This window comes from Stegostoma tigrinum, chromosome 28 (assembly GCF_030684315.1).
Source record: "Stegostoma tigrinum isolate sSteTig4 chromosome 28, sSteTig4.hap1, whole genome shotgun sequence".
Lineage (NCBI taxonomy): Eukaryota > Metazoa > Chordata > Chondrichthyes > Orectolobiformes > Stegostomatidae > Stegostoma > Stegostoma tigrinum.
In genome coordinates this window covers 34,739,509-34,761,408 of record NC_081381.1, presented here as the reverse complement: position 1 = coordinate 34,761,408, position 21,900 = coordinate 34,739,509, and the positions used below count along the sequence as shown (strand labels likewise).

Here is a 21,900-nt window from a genome sequence, read left to right as displayed (position 1 = left end):
AAAGGATTTAATTTCACATCCCAATGCTACACATGGTCATTGATAGTTGTCACATCAGCCTCAAGTTATACCCATTCGATTCCATCAGGAAAGGAAAAGGTGGGATCCATGAGGCTACACGTGGGATTGACCCCTGAGACCGTTTATTACTGAATTGCAGCAAATTGAGCAAACCTTCCTTTTGGTTGGTTTTACATTTCAAACTAACTTTACTTCACCGAGCTCTCTATTTATGTTAATACTTTTCTAACAACCAGTTTCTTACTTATATTTACATTTGGTCAAACATCATCCTCCAGTCTTAGAAGATTTATAAAAACTGAAAGAACTGTGACTACAGTTAGGAACAAAAACAAAGTAGCTGGAAAAACGGAGAAAAACTGACCCCTCCTGAGTGCTGAGGAAGGGTCACCGGACCCAAAATGTTAACTCTGTCTTTTCCTTCGCAGATGCTGCCAGACCTGCTGAGCTTTTCCAGCAACTTTGTTTTTGTTCCTTAGAAGATTAATTTCTGTTCATCACACTTTGGTTTTTACATTGAGATGAACGCATTTGGTCACAAGATTTCCATCTTCTTCAAAAAAATACTCTTGACACTTTTAACACTGCACCGTTATATTTTCATGACTAAAAGCACCTTCCCTGCCCTGGCAGAGAATGCATTTTTACTGAGTTTACATTGATGCAGGATCTAGGAGCTGACATTGTTAAGATCGCATCTTGCAATGGAACAAGGGAAAGGAACCAGGTCTTCATGCATTCTATCTTTTCCTTCAATCTTTCTTTCTGTTGATGGCAAGATACCAGAGGTGGTAGGGTTAAATTTGAGCTGTGATGGAAGACAAGTGGTGCTTTCTACCAGCAACAGTAATTTTCTGAATGGCTTAAATTTCTACTCTACAATAACAAGCACATCACTTTTAATTGGTTGGTATTCCAATTGTTTGCTCCCTGGTCTTAATGATTCCTGTGCAGATAAAACCTTAAAATCATTACATTCAGGATAGTCCTATTCTGCTCAGTCAGCAATGCAAACATCTTGCAATTATTTGCCCAGTCAATAGAAAACAACTGTAATTCTAGGCTGTCAGTCAAGCCTTCAGAATGGGTGCTATCAGATGGGACTTCTGTGCAAAACTGAATTTGCACTCTGATACGAAGGAGGCAGGATGGGAGGAATTTGCATACTTCCTAAGTTCCTTCCAATGGGATTGACAGTAATTGGACACAAACTATTCATTCCTCTGTCACCAATATTTCCTTTTTAAGCATGTGAATGTTTTCAAGCTCTGGGATATTTTACTGCAATTCAGAGTCTAACTTATCCGCCTCAAAATTATTAGAATTTGCTTAAAAAGTAACAGACATCTGAACAATTCATCTTATTAATGTGCAAATCGGTCAGTGATTGAATGAACAGATATCCATGAATTGCAAATTGCCACAGGTTGCTGGAAGATTTGTGCTGCACTGTTAGCTCTTAGGAAGCCTCCATGTTGTTGTATTGGATTTGCTGCGTTTGTACATTAATTGTCTATTAACATGCCATGGAAAGTTAGATCCAAAAATTTACAGGGTAAGCACCCTTTTAAAGATGTAATTGTTGTTAATGATTGTCAATCAACTATTCTTGCTCAGAAAGCGAACACTTGATTTCATTCCAGCTTGTTTTCTTCACTCAGCCTTTCATTCCTAATTCTTTAATCCTATTGGTTAAGGAGGTAAACTCTCAGTCCTGTTGCTCTTCCATGTCACTGTTTGCTTTCACCTGTTGTGTGCTGGGTGTTTGTTTAAGCTGAATGTGCATGAACATTTTTAACAAACAGGTCCAACCACAAGATGACGCATCGGCTCCTGGGGGCCGGTGTTTACAGCTGAATGGGAACACAGCTCAGAACATCTGGCTCAGTGGTCAATGCACCCAGAAGCAGTCCCTCCCACCTTGGGTGAGCGAGACATCCTGCCCGTATGAGAGACACCGCAGCTATGGTTAAAAAATTAACATTGGTCTTTATGCCCACAGCTGCACCCAGAGGTCCACGGATTGACGTGAGCCCAGCGCGTGTTCGAGTCGGTGACACTGTTAAAATCGTCATACTAGGATTCCAGGTAAGATGTATTCTCTCTTTGCTGACAAATTCTGAAGTAAATGCTGAAAAGTGACTCATTCTTGACCACCAGTGCAATGCCACAGTGACAAGAATAGTCCCAGTCATGTCTGCACACCAACAATGTAGCTCCTTGGAAAATGTTGCCACATCAAGGGTGCTTTTTCAAAATGAGTAGTTGTTGGTATAATATTAGTAACAGACCAGCTAAAAAAAACTATTTGTAACCATATATTTATCTATGTTTACCACCAGCCATTACTGAAGCAGTGAATAAGGTTGAAAATCCTCTTGTAAGTAAAGTTTTCAATGGAGTACATTGACACACCTACCATTACAAGGGGAAAAAAGGTTAAGTAGTACATTTTTTCAGATGAAATAGCTGAAACAGTAGCAAGCAGTGCAATTTCAGACTAAAGTCAATATTCTCATTGCCTTTGAACATGGTATTGGTGGGAAAGGTATGAAACTAATGGTGAGTTGGATACTCTCTCACTTTCATGAAAATGGCTTCCATAAGGTACACCTGTTGCTTCAGTGAACTGTACCTCTCTGTATGGACTTGGAATGTATAATTGGGCCCAACTATTCTCCAAACAAAAAGGCTGGAAAGCAGAGGCAAAGACAGATGGCCAGTCCCAGTGCTGCAGATGGAGGTGAAGGTGCCAATAGTTTAATATGTTCCTTCAAGAGCTGTCAAGATGTAAAAAATAGACAGAAAAGTAATTACTTCCACTATGTTTCACTTACGGCAGAAATGTAAGAGTTCAAACTAAACACCAGCCAATCAGTAAACACCGGAGATCCGTCGCTGTGTTCATGTTGATTCAGTGATTCAAACAGGATGACATTAAATCCTCCTCAAGATCTCATCTGTCATTGTGTACCTTCCAGCTTGCCTGCACATTGCTGCTTGAAGCTTTTAACTCCTGAATTCACAAATTCCATCTGACTTGCACCTCTTCTTTTCATTTACGTCCTGTCAGAAACAGGATTTGCTGCATTGTTTCCCCACTCTATTGCAAGAGACCAAGTCAGAGAAATGTTTACTTCCTGAGGTTGCACCAGCCAGCCTGAAGGCACTTTGTGGGTATGGACAGACAACTGAAGAAGCTGAGGGTTAGCGTTGAGGAAGAAGAGTGGGAGGGAAACAAGAAGTTCCTTGTTACAACATCAACCCCTCTCTCTAGGCTAGAGAGAGGGTGGCACATGAGGTGGATTTGAGAAGGAGCATGAGACAGGAACACACCATCATTCTAAATGTTCTCTGTGAAGCTGGATATATGCAGCCATTTCCATGATACAAAGGACGGTCTCCTCCCAGAGGGCTTGTACAATACAGGCATGCCTAACCCTGACAGTTCTACTCGCCTCTCTGTTTCGATCCATCTCTTCCTGCAAGATAGAAGGAATGATCCTCGTATTTTCAGTGTTTGGGTGATGTGCTTGCCATGGCTGAAGAGGTATGTAGAAGTAACACAAGGTGAATGAAAGTCTGGCAGCATTGGTACACACTTGGGGGTGAATATAGGTCTTGAATCCTGACTCTAGATGGGCTGTGATGCATGGTAGTGGTGATGTGCAAAAAATAGCATGTGAAGCTCTTTTCACTGACTTTTACCAAAGATCAGAGATCATGCAGATGACTGAAGATGCACATCAGGATTCTGTTGGACTCTCATGCGTGAAAGCGTTTGGGAACTGCACAGGAAGTTGCTGGGTCATTCGACAGGTCCCCAAGTGCTACTGTGAATGTCTCCAATTCTGAACTCCTGATACAGATTTAGAAAAGATTTTGGGGACTTATCTGGATAATTTCCCAAGAAATATTAGTCAGTTTAAAACCTGGTGAATCATCCAGGTAACTCTACAACTGACTAATGCCTTGCCCCCACCACCCACCTAACCCCTCAATTCTCTGAATACTTGCAACAATGTCACAGATTTCTCCTGACAATCCAGTTATCCCCCAAACCAGTAACTCAACAACCATCTGCTGATCAGATCCAACTTTACCCTAGCCACCTGATCCATGTGCCCACCTACTTTCCTCACTCACCCTCTCTCACATTCACTCATCCACTCCCTAATAGTCAAGTGTTTAAACATTTGACAACTAGTGCTATAAAAAGAGGGATCAAATAAGTTCCCAGATTTTAATGCACTCTGTCAGAGCTCCTGAAAGTACACTGAATTCCACATTTCTTTAACAGCTAAAAGATGAAGATCAGAAGAAATGTGTTGGGTTGGGAGAACATTGTACACAGAGACACTACATTCAGTATTGCTACGGATCTTAAGATTCAAGGCAATATTTCTTTACTCCTTTGCACTTCTGATTTGAACCGCTCCTGTCCTACTTCAGAAAAAAAACTCTCTCACCTGCCGCTTCACTTAGTGTGTCACTTCTTGATGACAATTCCTGCACACCATTTCCTGTGGAATGAGTATTTTTAATTTGTTCATGGGGTGAGGGCATTGCTGGCTGGGTCAACATTTACTGCCCATCCCTTATTGCCCAGAGGGCAGTTAAGAGTCAACCACATTGTTGTGAGAGAGATAATGGGAACTGCAGATGCTGGAGATTCCAAGATAATAAAATGTGAGGCTGGATGAACACAGCAGGCCAAGCAGCATCTCAGGAGCCCTCTCTGATGAAGGGTCTAGGCCCGAAACGTCAGCTTTTGTGCTCCTAAGATGCTGCTTGGCCTGCTGTGTTCATCCAGCCTCACATTTTATTATCACATTGTTGTGAGTCTGGATTCACATGTAAAACAGAACAGGCAGGACATTAGTAAGGAAGATGGGTTTTTACTTTGGCAACGATTGATAATGGCTGCCATTAGGCCAACATTTTATTCAAGATTTTTAATGAATTCAAATTTCACCATCTGCCATGGTGGAAATAAAATCTATGTCGCCTGAATGTTAACTTAAAATTCTGGATTTCTATCCAGTGACATTATCACTGCCACAACAGTTGCCTGCACCTCATTGAGACATCATTGAACCAATAACATAGAGAGCCTTCTGACTCAGGTACTACCAATTAACCTGGTGCTGGTTCAGGAAGCAGAATGATTTCCGGAAAAATCAGGAGGTTCAGGAGATTTCCCAGCTCTTCTTCAAATAGTAAGATTGCTTACGATCACCCAGGCTGAGTGACACAGCCTATATTTAGCATCTCATCAACAATGCAGCATTCCCTCTGATGAGAGACTGGATTCTCAGCATGGATTAATTCCTCAGTCCCTAGAGTCATACAGCATGGAAACAGACCCTTTAGCCCAACCAGATTTCGAAAACTGAAACTAGTCACATTTGCTTGTGATTGGCCCATTTCCCTCTGAATCTTTGCTATCCATGTACCTGTCCAAATGTCTTCTAAGTGTTGTATCTGCACCTGCATCTACCACTTCCTCTGGCAGCTCATTTCATATACACACCACCCTCTGTGTGAAATAGTCGGCCCTCAAGTCCCTTTTAAATCTTGTCCCTCTCATCTTACATTTATGCCCTTTAGATTTGGATTCCTCTATCCTGGGAAAAAGACCTTTGCTGTTCACTTTTATCTATATCCTTCATGATTTTATACACCTCTAAAAGGTCACCCCATACCTCCTGCACTCCAGTGGAAAAAAAAGTCCCAGCCTCTCCTTTATAAGTTAAACCCTCCAGTCCCAGTAACATTCTTGTAAATCTTTTCTGCACCATTTCCAATTTAGTAATATCTCTCCTATAGTAGGGCAAACAGAATTGAACACTGTAATCCAAAAGTGACCTCACCCATGTCTTAGAATGCTGCTTGAACCCCAGTGTTAGACTCAGTGCTGATAGTGCTACCAGGGAAGCAATTGCTTTCACCTACTTTATAGAGTGCTAACAGGAATAACAATTGGCGTTTTCCTGAGATTTGAGGTGGCTGCAAGTAACTCTCTGTAATGGTGAGCTAACAAAGTATTTAAATTAATTAAGTAATCAATTATTAAATTAGCGGCTCAAGTACTTGGGTATATGTGACCATAATAAATCAAAATCAAATCAAAAATCTGTAAGATAAGTATACTGCTCCAGAGTATCACAGGTCAGAATATTTTGGGTCCAATCAAATGTCCATAATAAGTAATCTAATTCTATCCAGCTTCTGTAGTTGATCCTAGTTATTCTACATTACAGAGGGATGAATAAACCCATCCCCACTTAAAAGCACTTTCTGTGGACTTATGATTAAGACAAGATTGGTCACACTGTGATATCCTCCATATGATTGACTAGCCAACCTGCACTTATGTAGATAAATACTTCAATCCTCCATACAGTTTCTCATCTGCATTGACTGCAGACATGGTATAATGTAGATCACACAAGCTTTGGCCATCTAGTAAATGCTTGCAAATGAATAAAGGTTGTCTGAGGAACAACTGTGCTGGGGTGGAGTAGTCACTGCTGATGGTTATAGAGCTTTGCTGTTGAATGACACAGCCCATTCGGGAAATGAAGTAGTAATAAAAGGTTTTAATTGTAAAGCACATGAGAACTGGCCTTCATGATAGGAAGAACAAAAGTAGCCTGGTGGAGCTTTTCATATCCTGCCAGGTTCTGACAAGATAGAAATATTTTCATAGTTTTCAATTCAGTTAACATTCTGACACCCAGCAGTATAATTATCGCAGTTCTGCAGATGATTATTCCTTCAGATTACAGATAGTGGGAAAACATTTCCATTCCACAAAGTCATAAAATATTTGAATAGAAAAGAAGGTGGGGGAGAGAGCATTAGATATAAATTCAACTCGAACACCATGTCGAACTCTAGCATTTGACAAGCCGGTTTGATTGTGTTATTCATATCTTGTGGAGGTTTTTTTTAAGTAAATTTCAAGCTAAATTGAAAAGGCAGCTGCTGAGAAAACAGCACTCTCCTGAAGTCATTAGCTCTCTCGTGTCTTCATTTTGAATGTTTAATAACATTGAAAAAAGTTAAATAGTCGACAGTAGGTGAAAGGGAATACTCAGATTACTTTATACAAAATAGACACGGAATCCTGCTCAAGTGAAATAGTCTAATTATATCTAAAGTATTTTTGACACAAAGACGTCTGCCACATTTTACAATTCCATTTATTTCACAATACTGTTGCAAGTATCATTTGGAAATGGGGAATATGCACCCCAGAGGGACACATATCACCAGAAGGTTAGGGTAATTTTGTTCTTCACTGAGTAATTTAGTTTTTAGTCTTTTTACAAATGGCAGGAAATGCAGTGTTCATATTTCTAGTCTGAGTGAGCTATTTTAAATGAATGGCCAGTCTTGAACGTTGTAGATTAACAATCTCCGAATTCCCTTCTACTCACACAGACAAAATGATTCACTACTCAACACAAGACTACCCGTATAAACAATGTTTCAGGATTGGCTTGCTCTTGAGTGGCAATGTTTAGGACGGATACACCTGTGGACATAATACAGGGAACACTGCAGTTATTCATCTGCAGCAAACTTCCATAAAGAACAGCAATGGGATAGTGATCAATCATCTCTTTCAGTGATATTTGTTCTTAATTTGTGGCCAGGACACTGGAGAATATGCCCATTCCTCTTCAAAAAGTGCCAATTGAAAGTTTCCCACTTTTTTGGTGCAAAATGACATATCCTCTGCCTCTGAGAGCCTAAACACAATGTATATACCCGAGATTAATTTCCAAATAAAGCTTCATTGCTATAAATTCAATATAACTTCCCGCCATAGACATGGTTTAAATCATTTAACACCAATCCTGTTCTTACACCTTCTAACTATCTTCTTCTGTTAGACTCTACCTTCTTTATTTTTTAAGTTGCCCCTTTGTAACATTAAATCTCCCCCACAAAATTCCCACTGCTACAGCCTGAGCACAAACTAAATCTCTGGGCAACAAAAAGAAAGTTGCTGTAAAAGCTCAGCAGACCTGGCAGCATCTCTGAAGGAAACAACATAGTTAACTTTTCAGGTCCAGTGACCCTTCCTCAGAACTGGAAGAGTCACCGGACCTGAAACATTAACTCTGTTTTCTCCTTCACAGATGCTGCCAGACCTGCTGAGCTTTTACAGCAACTTTATTTTTGTTTCTGATTTACAGCATCTGCAGTTCTTTCGGTTTTTATTTAAATCTGTGGGCCCCTGGCTTCCTTGGACGACATGTCCATCCTGGGCCTCCTGCAGTTCCATAATGATGCCACCCGAAGGTTGCAGGAACAGCAACGCATATTCCGCTTGGGAACCTTGCAGCCTAATGGTATCAATGTGGATTTCACCAGCTTCAAAATCTCCCCTTCCCCTACTGCATCCCAAAACCAGCATAGTTCGTGCCCGCCTCCCTAACCTGTTCTTCCTCTCACCTATCCCCACCTCCCACCTCAAGCCGCATCTCCATTTCCTACCTACTAACCTCATCCCGCCCCCTTGACCTGTCCGTCCTCCCCGGACTGACCTATCCCCTCACTACTTCTCCACCCATACTCTCCTCTCCACCTATCTTCTCCTCTATCCATCTTCGGTCCACCTCTTCCTCTCTCCCTATTTATTTCTGAATCCTCTCCCCCGCCCCCCTTTCTGATGAAGGGTCTAGGCCCGAAACGTCAGCTTTTGTGCTCCTGAGATGCTGCTTGGCCTGCTGTGTTCATCCAGCCCCACACTTTGTTATCTCGGATTCTCCAGCATCTGCAGTTCCCATTATCTCTGGCTACTACAGCTGTGGTTTATGGTGAGTGCTCACTACTGTGAATGGTTAAAGTAATTGCCCCCATGCGCAACAAATATTTTCTACTTTACTCTTGGAACAGTGAGGCGAATCTCAAAGCAGACTTTCCTACAGACCCTTCTTCTCTAAGGACTCTGTAATTGACTGGTGCCTAGGTTAATAGTTAAGTTCTTACTTCCTCACACTACTTCTCCTGCATTCCTGACCAGATCTGAAATGAAGATTTTAGCCTCCACTGCTATTTGTAGCTTACCGTTCCTTCTACAAATTCTGTTGTCTGTCCAAAGCCTTGCTGCTACTGATTGACTGAGTATCCTTAAGGTTATAAATTATTTAAAGTAATAACTCACTTGTCTTCTGAAAAAGAATTTCTCCTTGGCCCAATCGACATTTCCACTCCACCGCCACCGCCCCCCCCACCACTGTTGTTAGCTTGTTGTATTTGAGCAATGACGCTCACCACAAATCACATGTATCATCTGTGTTATTGAACCAGTGGCTGTTTGGGAGAGAACAGAAATTGCTGGAAATTCTCAGCAGGTCTGACAGCATCTGAGAAAAGAGAAACAGAGTTGATGTGTTACGTCCAGTGACTCCTCTTTAGAATGGTGTAGCTTCAAACAATTTTCTGTATTTTTTTTAAATAATATCTAGGAGAAGGAATAGGCAATTAAGGCACTTGCGCCTGCCCTGCTATTTGATATGATCATGGTTAATCACATCTCGGCTTCAATTCCACTTATTGGCCTTCAACCCATTTGAAATAACTCCACAGAGACCAGTATCCCATTACCAAGTCACCCTTTATTTACACTCGGAGAGTCCTTGACACTGATCCAGCTTCCTCAGAGTGAACAGAACCTCTGACACTCCTGTTAATACCTGTCAGCCAAGGCTCCCTGATTGGACCAGATTAACAGTCCCAATCAGGGAACAAATATTCTATGAGGACTGAAAGAACTGTGGATGCTGTAAGTCAGGAACAAAAACAGAAGTTGCTGGAGAAGCTCAGCTGGTCCGGCAGCAACTGTGATGCAAAAAATCAGAGTTAACGTTTAGGGTCCAGTAACCCTCCCTCAGAACAAGATCCACCTGGCTGACCTCATTGAAATCACTACGCCATTACTATTTGAAAATCTATTTCCGCTTTCTGATAAACCTTAAACAATTTGGAGACTCCCTAATTATCCTTTATAGTTATTTCCAATCAACCTGTTCAGGCATGTGGTGACAATCCTTTGGAGTACGTGGGACTTGAACTTGTATCTCCTGCCCCAGAGGCAGGGGATACTCCTATTGCATCACACAAAGCTGTAAAAATCTCACACGATACATCAAATCCCAGCCTGACCTTGTGGTTGCAAATTTGATAAGTTTTGGAAATGGATAAGCCAGTAATCAAGCCCAGGTTAACTGCTCGGAAGAACAGCTATGTTGACCACCATACCACTAGTGCTGACTGACAGGAAACATTTTTCTCATTACAATTGGTTTGTACCAACTATCTTTTGGTTAATAGCAGAACACGTGAATTGCACAACCAATCCAACCGTCAATTCTCCTTTTCGCTTACCTGTTCAAATATGTTATAATGCAGTCCTGGGCCTTCTGGCCCAGAGGTTGAGACACTACTACTGCACTGCAAATGTTCATTATCCTCCATTTTAGATATTTTCTAATCAAGCTGTTCAGAGTTTTACGGCCTCTGGAGCAGGTAGGATTGAACCCCAAGCTTCCTGGCTCAGAGGTAGGGACATTACCATTGCATCACAAGAGTCCAATGTCTCCGATTTTACAGCGTCTAATGGCATTCTTGATTAGCAGTGGTAGGGGATAAACCACACATGAACCATAAGCAGAAGCCCGTCTCTTAACAAGTTGTAATTTATCGCATGTTAGCAATACGTACAAGTTACATTGGTGAGGGAGACATAACTAAGACTATCAGAAGATAATGAGAAACGTCTGACCCCTTTGAGATCTCCTCTCTTCCCCGACAAAGACTGCATTGACATTGCTGGTTTTGGTAGAGCTTAATGCGGTCTCCAACATCAACTCTTCCCTTAATATAACCTTATAAAACAGAAATGTCTCCTCATGTAGTACTGGATCTCAGGCAAGCAGGACAAGAAGCTTGAAGCAATGGAGAGGTTGAGATGAGTGACAGTGAGGTGCAGCTGGGCATTACTAGCGTGCATGTCGAAACTGCCAGCATTCTTGGATGAACTTGCCAAGGGGCACACGTACCTAAAAAAAAAAAGGGCCAAGGTTTATATGCTCAGGGAGCACCAAAGGTAATGATGTAGGAGTAGGATAAGAAGCAATTTCAGAAGGTCTTTTGGTTACAATTAGTTAGATAATAGAATCAGGCCACTGGATGGTGTTGATAAGGCAACATTGCCTGTAGGTATGTCAAGAATGATGAGAAGAAATGTTGATCTTTACCACAATCACATTGAGGGTTATGTGGAATTTTGTTACAAGCTGTTTCACAGTAGTGGCAAGGACAGAAACCTGATTGAAACAATTTGAACATTGGGCTTCTGGGAATAGCTACTACACAACTGGAAGTAACAATATGAATAGTCTTTCCACAGAGGGAATGCAGTGGAGGTTCAGCATTCCTGGGATGGCGAGACCATGCTAACAGGAGAGACTGAGGAATCTGTGTCTGTATTATCTAAAAAAGATATGATTTCACTGGAAGCAGTTCAGTGAATGTTCACTAGGATGATCCCCAGTTTGGAAGCATTGTCTTATGAGCAAAGACTAAACATTTGGAACTCTGCTCACTGGAGTTTGGAAGAATGAAAGGAGATATGAACGAAACCAACAAAATACTTACACCCGTCCAAAGAATAGATGAGAAAAGGATGGATCCCCTGAGTGAAGATCTTGAACCAGTGACAAAGTCTCAGAATAAGAGGCAAGCCAATAAGGACTGAGATGAAGAAGAATTTCATCACTCAGAGTATAGTGAATCTTGGGAATTCTCCATCACAATTGATAGATTTCCAATTGCGAATGACATCAAGCGATATGGGGATACAGAAAAATTGCATTTTGGTAAGTTACTATCCATGATTTAGAAGTAAACAGCGGGTTTGAGGGATTGAATAGCCTACCCCTGCCTCCATGTTTCCTTCCTGTGTTCAATGACTTTGGAGTGAGGTTGTAATTGGGGGACGGTGGTTAGCAATGATGTAAAGATCAACAGTTGGTTTTTGGAACAGCAAGCTGGCAATGGTAAAGTTAAAGGAGAACCTGAATTGAAAGAATTATATACAGCATCAGCAAACATGGCAGCCAGAAATTGAGTCATCAGAAGTTCAATAAGGAAAGGATCGAGAGAGCAGTAAGTGTCACATGGATAAGATGAACACATTTAGGGCATGAGGGAATGTAGGAGGGATACTAGGAAAAGAAGTAAATTCAAGTCTAGGGTGGAGAAGGAGTCTTTGGAGGAAATTTGGCCCAGTGGATTAATGGATAGGAGGAGAAAGGAGGGATGTAGTGAAGGCAACCAATGGAATGCCTTCACCTTAGTAGAAAAGAGATTCATGAGATCCTCCTACTTGTTGCAAGTCATAGCCGAGGAAACCAGGAAGAGGACTATAAGAAGACAGAGTAAGGAAGCCAGAGGTTATCCTGCATTCCAGGGTGAGGCTGGTTTCCTGGTCAGTTCTGACAGCTGCCAATTGGATCTGATGGTGGTCCACTAGATCTAACAGTAAATAGCTACTCCACTCACTGCTGACATCACCGCTGCTCCGCCCATCACCAACACTGCTCCGCCCATGACCCTTACAGCCAGCAGCTGTACTGTAAGCACCGGCCCCCAGCCCTGCCGGGTCTTCTCCATCCCCCCAGACCATCCCCTCATTGAGGACAAATGGTCAATCCCCAGTTAAGGACTCACCTTTATCCCCATCCACCCCGAATATCAACGAATACCGCTCATGCGTGGACATTGAACAGTTTTTCTGCATCCTCCGTGCTTATTTCTTTAACCGTGAGTCTAACCCGCACCCCGTCCACTGACCCCTTCTTCCACCTCCAACACACCCCATCCTCCTGGGCACCACCCCAAGGCCTCCTACCTTCCCTCAACCTCTTCATCTCCAACTCCCGTCGCGACATCAATCACCTCAACCTCTCCACCCTCTCACCCACTCCAGCCTCTCCCCCACAGAACATGCAGCCCTCCGCTCCAATCCCAACCTCACTATAAAACCCGCAGACAAGGGAGGCACCGTTGTAGTACTGCACACTGACCTCTACATCGCCAAGGCCAGGTGCCAACTCTCCGACACCTCCTCCTACCGCCCCCTTGATTATGTCCCCACCTCTGATCACCAAAACATCATCTCCCAGACCTCAGGTGATAGCCCAAACACAGCCTGCAACCTCATCGTTCCCCAACCCCACACCACCCATTTCTATCTCCGTCCCAAAATCCACAAACGCAACTGCCATGGCCGACCCATTGTCTCTATCTGCTCCTGCCCCACTGAACCTATCTCAGCTTATCTCAACTCCATTTTCTCCCCTTCTCGGTCCAGGAATTCCCCATCGACGTCCGTGACACCAATCACGCCTTCCACCTCCTCCAAAGCTTCCGATTCCCTGGCCCTCAACACCTCATCTTCACCATGGACGTCCAGTCCCTATGCACCTGCATTCCCCATGCAGATGGCCTAAAAGCCGTCCACTTCTTCCTTTCCCGCAGGCCCGACCAGTCCCCCTCCATCGACACCTTCATCTGCTTAATGGAGCTCGTCCTTAACCTTAACAACTTCTCCTTCAACTCCTCCCACTTACTACAGATGAAAGGGTTGGCCATGGGTACCCACATGGGCCCAAGCTATACCTGCCTCTTTGTAGGTTAGGTGGAACAATCCCCTTCCATACCTACACTGGCCCCATTCCCCACCTCTTCCTCTATTATATTGATGGCTGTACTGGTGCCACTTCTTGCTCCCACAAGAAACTCAAACAGTTCATCGATTTACTAACACCCACCACCCCAACCTTAACTTTACCTGAACTATCTCTGATACCTCTCTCTCCCTCCTGGACCTCTCTGTCTCCATCTCTGGTAACCACCTGGAAACTGATATCTATTTCAAGCCCACCGATTCCCAGAGCTACCTAGAATACACATCCCCTCACCCACCTTCCTGCAAGAAGGCCATCTCCCATTCCTAATTTCTTCACCTCTGCCACATCTGCTCCCAAGATGAGGCTGTCCACTCCCGGACATCTCAGATGCCCTCTTTTTCCAAGGACCGCAATTTCCCCTCCACATCCCTTACACCCCCTCCCCATAATAACAACAGACAGAGTTTCCCTTGTCCTCACGTAGCACCCCATGAACCTGCAGATTCAACACATCATTCTCCGCCATGCTACACCTGCTCCTACACCTACCCCCTGACCTCCATCCCAGGCCCCAAGAAAATCTTCCACATTAAACAGATGTTCACCTGAACATCCACCAATGTAGTATATTGTATCCGCTGTTCCCGAAGTGGCCTCCTCTACATCGGGGAAACCAAGTGGAAGCTTGGAGGCCACTTTGTGGAACACCTATGCTCAGTTTGTGACAAACGACAACACCTCCCAGTCATGAACCACTTCAACGCCCCCTCCCACTCCGTGGACAACATATCCATACTGGGCCTTCTCCAGTGCCACAGTGATGTCACCCGAAAACTGGAGAAACAGCACCTCATATTTCACCTGGGAGCCCTACAACCAATGATCTCAATGTGAACTTTACAATCTTCAAAATCTCCCCACCCTCGACTTCATCCCAGGACCAGCCATTCCCCCCGTCCCCTCCTCCCCTCCTCCCTTCCTCCCTGACCTGTCCACCTTTTCTCCCACCTATCTGCTCCTCCCACCTCACTGACCAAACCCCATCCCAACTCTCTACCTACATTCACCTTTACTGGCTTCATCCCTGCTTCCTTGACCTGTCCATCTTCTCTCCACCTATCTGTTCCACTGTCCACCCTCTATCATTGCCTCCCACTCTCCCTATTTATTTCAGACCCCCTTCTCTCCCCCATTTCTGAAGAAGGGTCCAGACCCGAAACATCAGCTTTCCTGCTCCTCTGATGCTGCTTGGCCTGCTGTGTTCAACCAGCTCCACAACTTGTTATCTCAGATTCTCCAGCATTGGCAGTTCCTGCTATCTCTGAGGAAATAGCTAAACCAGTCGTCCACCATATCTGTTCAGCTCTGCGTCCCTTAGCTTTAGGGAGTGATGGAAAGGGCCAAACCCAGGGATTTGGGGATATGCCAGTCAGAGAGAATGATGGCTTTAATGAAGATGGGTGAGGTCTTGTTGAGGACATCAGTAGCTGCAGGCATGTTGTGAATGGAGGGTCAAAGACAAGACAGTTGGGACATAAAAAGTGCACTTAGTGATTTGGAAGGGGGCTGATTTAGAATGCAAAAGGTTTGAGAGAGGGAAGAAGATGTAGAGGAAGAGCAAAAAATGAGAAGTGATGACCTTATCCATGAGTGTCGCAATGGGAATGGAGGTGTGAAACGGGAAGGTGAAGGGGATGCCTGTGAATATGGGGTGACAAGTTTATACAGAGGGACGGATTAAGGGAGAGCAGCAGGGCAGTGAACTCGGAGGAGAAACAGTGTTGTTGATTAATTGAGATGGGGGCTGAGAGGATGTGAAGACACTTGGTATGGTGTTACTGAGAGACAGTTCACCCAAGAATTATCAGGTATCACATCCTTGTGCTGTAATGTGAGGGGCAGCAGCAGAGATGGAGCAGTGACAAAAATAGATGCTCTTTTCTTTGAGCTACCGTTTTGAGTGAAAGAGTGGGTGGGGTAGGCAGTTACTTGTTTATATTTTCTCATCATTGTTCCTGGCATTAGAAGTGCACCAGTCTGAAAAACCAGGCTGTCCTCTCCATTCCAAACAAGCAGGGCTGATTTCCAACTGCTGTACGACATGGACCTTCTCCAGGAAGCAGCAAGGATCTGCAGTCAGAAAGACAATCAGCATTCTCACCATGGCCAGCTGACAGCCTGGAATATGGCCTCCAAAATAAAATTAATAGATTCCTGTGCACCTAAAGTCAACACAAATAGAATAACTTCTACACAAAGCCAACCTGCACAAAGGGACCTTGAAAGAAAGCAACAGAAAAATAGCTTTAGAGTAGAAAATTTTGGAGTGCCACCTCAAGGTAAGCCAAGACAACGAAACAAAGAGAGACACATTTGATATTGTGAAAGCTCGAGGTAGAAATAACATTTAAGATAAAGCTCTTTTTACAAAGAGCTGTAAACATTTGCACATTTATCTTCTAGAAACACTAACAATTGGCACCTCTCCCTCTTTGACTTCCTGTTGCTTTTTGAAATGAATGATTGTGGCTGCAATCATAGAACACAGAACAGTACAGCACAGTACGGGCCCTTCGGCCCACAATGTTGTGCCAAGCTATTATCCTACTAAGATCAAACAACCCTGAATATCCTAAATTTTTCTATCCTCCTTGTGCCTATCCAAGAGCCGCTTAAAAGTCTCTAAAGTATCTGACTCCAACACCACTGCCAGCAGCGCATTCCACACACCCACCTAGCTATAGTTCATCAGGTTGCAAGTGCAGATCAAACTTTAGCTTGCTGCTGTGCAAATATTACAGCAGAGTATAAAAACTATGGTTATCAAAGGCCATACACATTTCCTTTGGACTACAAAAACATTGGAGTGTGCCACAGGGAAAACAGGCATTAAGATCCAAAAGAACATTGTCTAAGGAGCTAGACTTGAAGTTATCACTTTTACCCAAATCAGATTTCCATTTTAACGTGAGAACACCTACCTCATCCATCCCATCATAGCTTCATGAATTTGGTATCTTTGTTCATTCACAGGACATGGACATCGTGGCTGGATCAGCATTATTTTCCCATCACTGATTACCGTTGAGAAGGTGACAGTGAGCTGCTTCTCGAAGCCGTTTATGCAGTACAGAGGTGCCCACAATGGTGTTGGTGTGGGGATGCAGGGTTCTCGGACCATGCAGCAAAGGAATGACATGGCAATGCAGGAAAGCAGAGTGCTAACAAGGACTGAGGGTAACAGTAACCAGCCAGAGTTGCAGAAGATGCAGGATGAAGACTGCCCACCAATAAATGATGAGGGAGAAGGCAAAATCGCCAATTTGTACCGGTGGGGATCATTGTTGGTGCAATCTGTGGGAGGGGCGTATCAACATAAATTTAGGGACAGGAAAGCTAAAGGAAGATTCCATCTGAAATTTAGGAGAAGAGGGTTAAAAGTATTAGGTGCTAGGGAATTACAGGGAGAAGGTTAACTGACATCAAACTTGATACTTGCCTGTTTTGTATTTCCAAGGTACACAATGGGCAGAGTATTTAATAACAACACCCAAAAAAGGATTAATGTGCTGAGTTTAAACAGCGAATGAGACAATTGCTCATCAAAATAGGAGGAGCACAGTTATGTCAGGTTCCAAAGACCCTTCAACGGGCTGCAATTCCATTACAACACAAATAATAACCCATGGTTAGTCACCAGGAATGATGAGCTCTGGGTCCTAACTGCAGAAGAGTACTGACTGTAGCAGAGCGGTGAATGATGTTAGTTGTAAAGCCTTTACAACAATACCTGTGGGTCCCTGAGGAAGAACATTTGAAAGCAAACCTTTCAGACTGGCTTGCTTGGAACCAACTGGAGTAATTCCAGGGTTAGTAAAGGACCAAGGTAAATCCCCTACCCCAACAACATGGTGAAAGGACAATCTGGACACACTTAGGACCTGTCCTTGCCTGACCCATACAGATAAGGTGTTCTCCCACTGATCCTACATACTCTAGCCGGATCAGTGATAAAGGACATTCTCAGGGCATGAATATTCCTTGCAAGGCTTTCATTTAGTTCCATCTTGAGTTGATCCATTATAGTTGCCCTCTTCAACAATGCAGTCCAGGCTCTGTAGTTAGTCCCACGACACTGTTAAATAGGGGGCTTGAGAATTTGTCATGAAAAAATGGAGAAGATAACACTTGCTCAGCACAATAGCATTTTCTCAATGCTGGGTAGTTAATTGCAAATCTGAGATCTCCACCACAAAGAAAGAGATTTTAGAGACAGAAGCTCTGTCCACAGAACCAGTGTTGTGGATCCCTGCTTTTTGCAATGGCTACTACCACATTTACACTCTCCCACCCCACCTCTACAACCCTCCATTCCTGTACCTACTCTCCCAGACTTGGGATTTTATAATGCTGTATTTGAGGAATTTAAGGGCAACTTGACACTTGCCGTGCTTTGTGCCTTTAACAGAATGAAGTTTTCCCAGAGCCTCTTTTCACATGGACCAGAGTGGGGGGACGCCTATTAGATGGAAGTATTGAGTATGATGGTAAAGAGCTGGTGTTGGAAAGGGTCCCTGCAGAGCTCAATGGCACCATGTATCGTTGTACCACCCAGAACCCATTGGGATCAACAGACACTCATGCCAGACTCATCATTTTCGGTAAGTACCAACCTATTAACAGCTACAGTTAGATATAGCAGGCATATATTCATTCCGCTTCTCCTGGATACAGTGGTATCTGTCTGCCCAGAATGCCATAAGCACTGATAATTATTCAGTGCCTGACCCAAGTAGCTTGCTGCATAGACATAAATTGGCAAACTATTCAGTTGGCATTGCAACCAAGCAAGGACACATTTCAGCGTAAATCACTGGCTAGCAATTAAGAGCAAGAAACCTAATTATTTTATAATTACCTCATTCATAGGAGCCACTAAAACCATTTATAACACTCAATTGCTGACTCATCTGAGATAAATCATAAGACATATCAGCAGAAGCTGGCCCTTGAGTCTGTTCTGCCACTCAATGAGATCATGGCTAATTTGATAATCTTCAACTCCACTTCCACGCCTTTTCACTAAAGCTGTACATTCCCCTACCGATTAAAAAAAAATACTGACTGTCTATCTCAGCCTTGAATATACTTAATGACCCACCCTCAACAGTCTTTTACGGTAAAGAATTTCATACATTCAGAGAAGACTTGGAAATTCTTCTGTCTTGAATGGGCAAACCCTTATTCTGAGTTTATGCATTCTGGCCCTAGACTGTCCCATAAGAGGAAATAACCTCTCAGCATCTGTCCTGTCAAGTTTCCTAAGAATATTGTGTGTTTTAACAAGGTCACCTTTCATTTCTCTAAACTCCAAAGAGTATAGGTCCAACCTCTCTTCATAAGACAGTCCATCGATATCCAGCATCAGCCTTGTGAAGCTTCTCTGGGCTGCCTCCAATCCCTGAATACCTTCCTTTAGATAAGGGGAACAAAACTGTTCACAGTACTCCAACTACAGCCTTCTACACTTTTAGCAAAACTTCCCTATTTTTATATTCCATGCCCTTTGAAATAAAGGCCAGCAGTCCATTTGCTTTTCTTATTAACTGCTGAATGTGGATGACAGTTTCTTGAGATTTATGCACTTCCGTTCAATCAAGGATCAGCCCTGTGCCTTTCTGTTCTGCATAGCCCTTCAATCAACCACCAGAGAGCACTGCCATCTACTGTTTACATAGTCCTGTCTTGGGCCATTCACATTACTAGCCTTTAATGGTTTGAAATAACCTCTCCCATTCAGTAATATGCTCATCTTCTCCAATATTTACTTTGTATTTTCATCTTTCAGAAAATCCAAACATTCCTAAAGGCGCTGATGATAAAAATGGTGAGTTTGTACTTTTTAAACTCTTCCCATTTCTGTGTCAGCATTGTCAGTGACTGAGCTAAAGTCAAGTTATTGGTGAGGTGGAGAGCAAATAGACCAGACTCTCGATTCAACCCCAGATTCATTCAGCCTCAACTCACTGTGGCCAAGGTACAGGGACAAAGACAGCAGGGAGTCTGAGGTGGGGATTATGGAATGAAGATTTACTTAAGCAAAATCAAAACGTGGAGGCCGTAAACAGCAGACTGGTATTCCAGGGAGCCATGTCGAGCCAGTCCTCCAGTAGTGTGTTTGGGAACTTGAAGATTATTAAGACGGGGAAGATGGGGAGATGATTCATAAATCCCAACAAGTTCAGTTGCTACACATTACCTTTGGAGATGTAATGACATTCTTATTTACCGAAACAGTCCCCACTGTTTATGGCAAGTGCATTGGTGCAAACACAATTTGCCTGCTTTCTGCACTGGTCAATTTAGATTTGTACTGTACCTCAGCACTCTATAATTCTGGTGTGCTTAAGTATTTCTGTGGCACAGTAATTATTGTGTATTGCACTGTCTGATCCTCACACTGGCAGAACATGACAAAGCACCACAATCTCCTCAGTTAGACTTTCAGATTGATGCCTCTGGCTGAAATCGCACAACCTTGCCCAGCATGTCTCTAAATGAATGCTCCACATTGCTCGACAATTGAGAATTACAATATGTACTTATTTACTAACAAACAGCCAGAAATAACCAGCTCAGTAAAGAGGAAACTTTGTAATCGGCAATAATGGTAATGGAAAATGGTTTGTGCTATTTGACCAATTCAACCATCAGCAGTTTGAGTGGTGGGGACTGTATCAGAATAATCTTACAGTGGTAGCAGAGTGAGGGTTAATGCTTTACTCAGTGCAGGTACAGCTGTTAGTTCCTGGCTGAGTCATAACTTTTTCTTTGATACACTTGTCCCTCTTGTCAAGCAGTCAGGTGATCTGTCCACCTGTAATGGTATAACAGAACCACCGAGCCTATTGTCTACATGTGCAAATTCTAATTATTGTTCCAAACTGGCTCAGTTATGATGTGCCTAAAATACTCGCGTATAAACTGGACTAGTAGGGAACTTACCCATGAAAAGTTCCATTAGTAGATTAACTTCCTTCATGGACCTGAGTGACAGCAATTAGTGTTTATTTAATCTGATGCTATACCTATTTATAACATCCGGCCAGAGGAAGCAGTTGAGCAATCCAATTACATTTCTGCTTTGATTCCAGTTATCCTTTATAATTGCCTTAAAGGTTCAGTCCGTATTATGCATTTTTCCCCCAAACTATCAAGTTTCCTCATGCTAGTCCTTCAACACCTATCAAGAGAATGTTGTCAAAATCTAGACCCTCTTTCCCCCTTTACATAATACACAATGGATGTCTCAGCACATGCCTGATCCTTTCCCTTGTTATGTGGAATGCTATTGGTCGCCAGTCGAGCTTCACAGAGATAGCCAAAGTAAACGAGATTGTGTTACATTAGCAAGCAGTGAGAATCAAAGTAAGGTCAGATGATGTTCTTTATTAAAGCTGCCTATGGTTGTCAATTTATTTTATCCACACTGCCTAGGCACCTAATAATGCAATAAACCAAGAAAATGAATTCTGATTCTGATTTCAGGTGCATCAGCATGTAACAAAAGTGTCAACCTCGCCTTAGCGATGATCTTAGCAGTTATATTGGACTTGACGTGAAAGACCATCAAGAAGTTGAGGGGGATAATATCCGTCCAGCTGCTGCACATCATAAAAGATTTTTATTTTAATGTTTTTCTTTATCAGATTCTGGATGTTCCACTTTCCATAGGGTTTTCTCACTTGAAAAGTGTCTCATTGCTTCATGTGTTCCTGAATAAAAGCTCCATCTGTTTAAAAGATGCTCTGACCTTTGGTTTGTCTTCTGCAGGAAGTGATGTGCAGCAATAAGCTTGCATTTACACCTTGCCTTTAACATCAGACATTGAGAAATAGGAAAGGAACGGTGGGGGAAATCTGTCCAGACAAAGATGAAACATCATCTACTATTTACCCATCCTATAACAACACAATCTCCAAATTAACGGGAGAAAATAAAACATCGGTCAGTTAAGGGAAAGCTCAATAAATTCCTGTCCAAACACAAAGGAGACAAGTCCTTTAATAACTTGTAACCACAACTGATCAACAGTTTATATTTACTGCCAGAAATGTAACATTCTCTTAAGAACATACATTTTATTTTGAAGGGTAATAGGATAATG

General features: G+C 42.9%; 1 protein-coding gene across 5 annotated transcripts in view; it reads left to right on the top strand.

Moving 5' to 3' along the window:
• The window catches only part of LOC125466816 (immunoglobulin superfamily member 21), a 394,787-nt gene extending 373,249 nt beyond the window's left edge, over nucleotides 1-21,538 (top strand). For 4 of the 5 annotated variants that reach the window (XM_059638048.1, XM_048561885.2, XM_048561887.2 and 1 more), the window contains 4 exons: nucleotides 2,024-2,109; nucleotides 18,202-18,394; nucleotides 19,582-19,620; nucleotides 21,282-21,537. In XM_059638048.1, coding sequence (XP_059494031.1) covers nucleotides 2,024-2,109; nucleotides 18,202-18,394; nucleotides 19,582-19,620; nucleotides 21,282-21,355 — 392 coding nt within the window. In that variant the 3' untranslated portion in view covers nucleotides 21,356-21,537. Of the gene's footprint in view, nucleotides 1-2,023; nucleotides 2,110-18,201; nucleotides 18,395-19,581; nucleotides 19,621-21,281 lie in introns of all 5 variants that reach the window. The other variant, XM_048561888.2, reaches the window with a different exon arrangement.
• The last annotated feature ends 362 nt before the right edge of the window (nucleotides 21,539-21,900 follow it).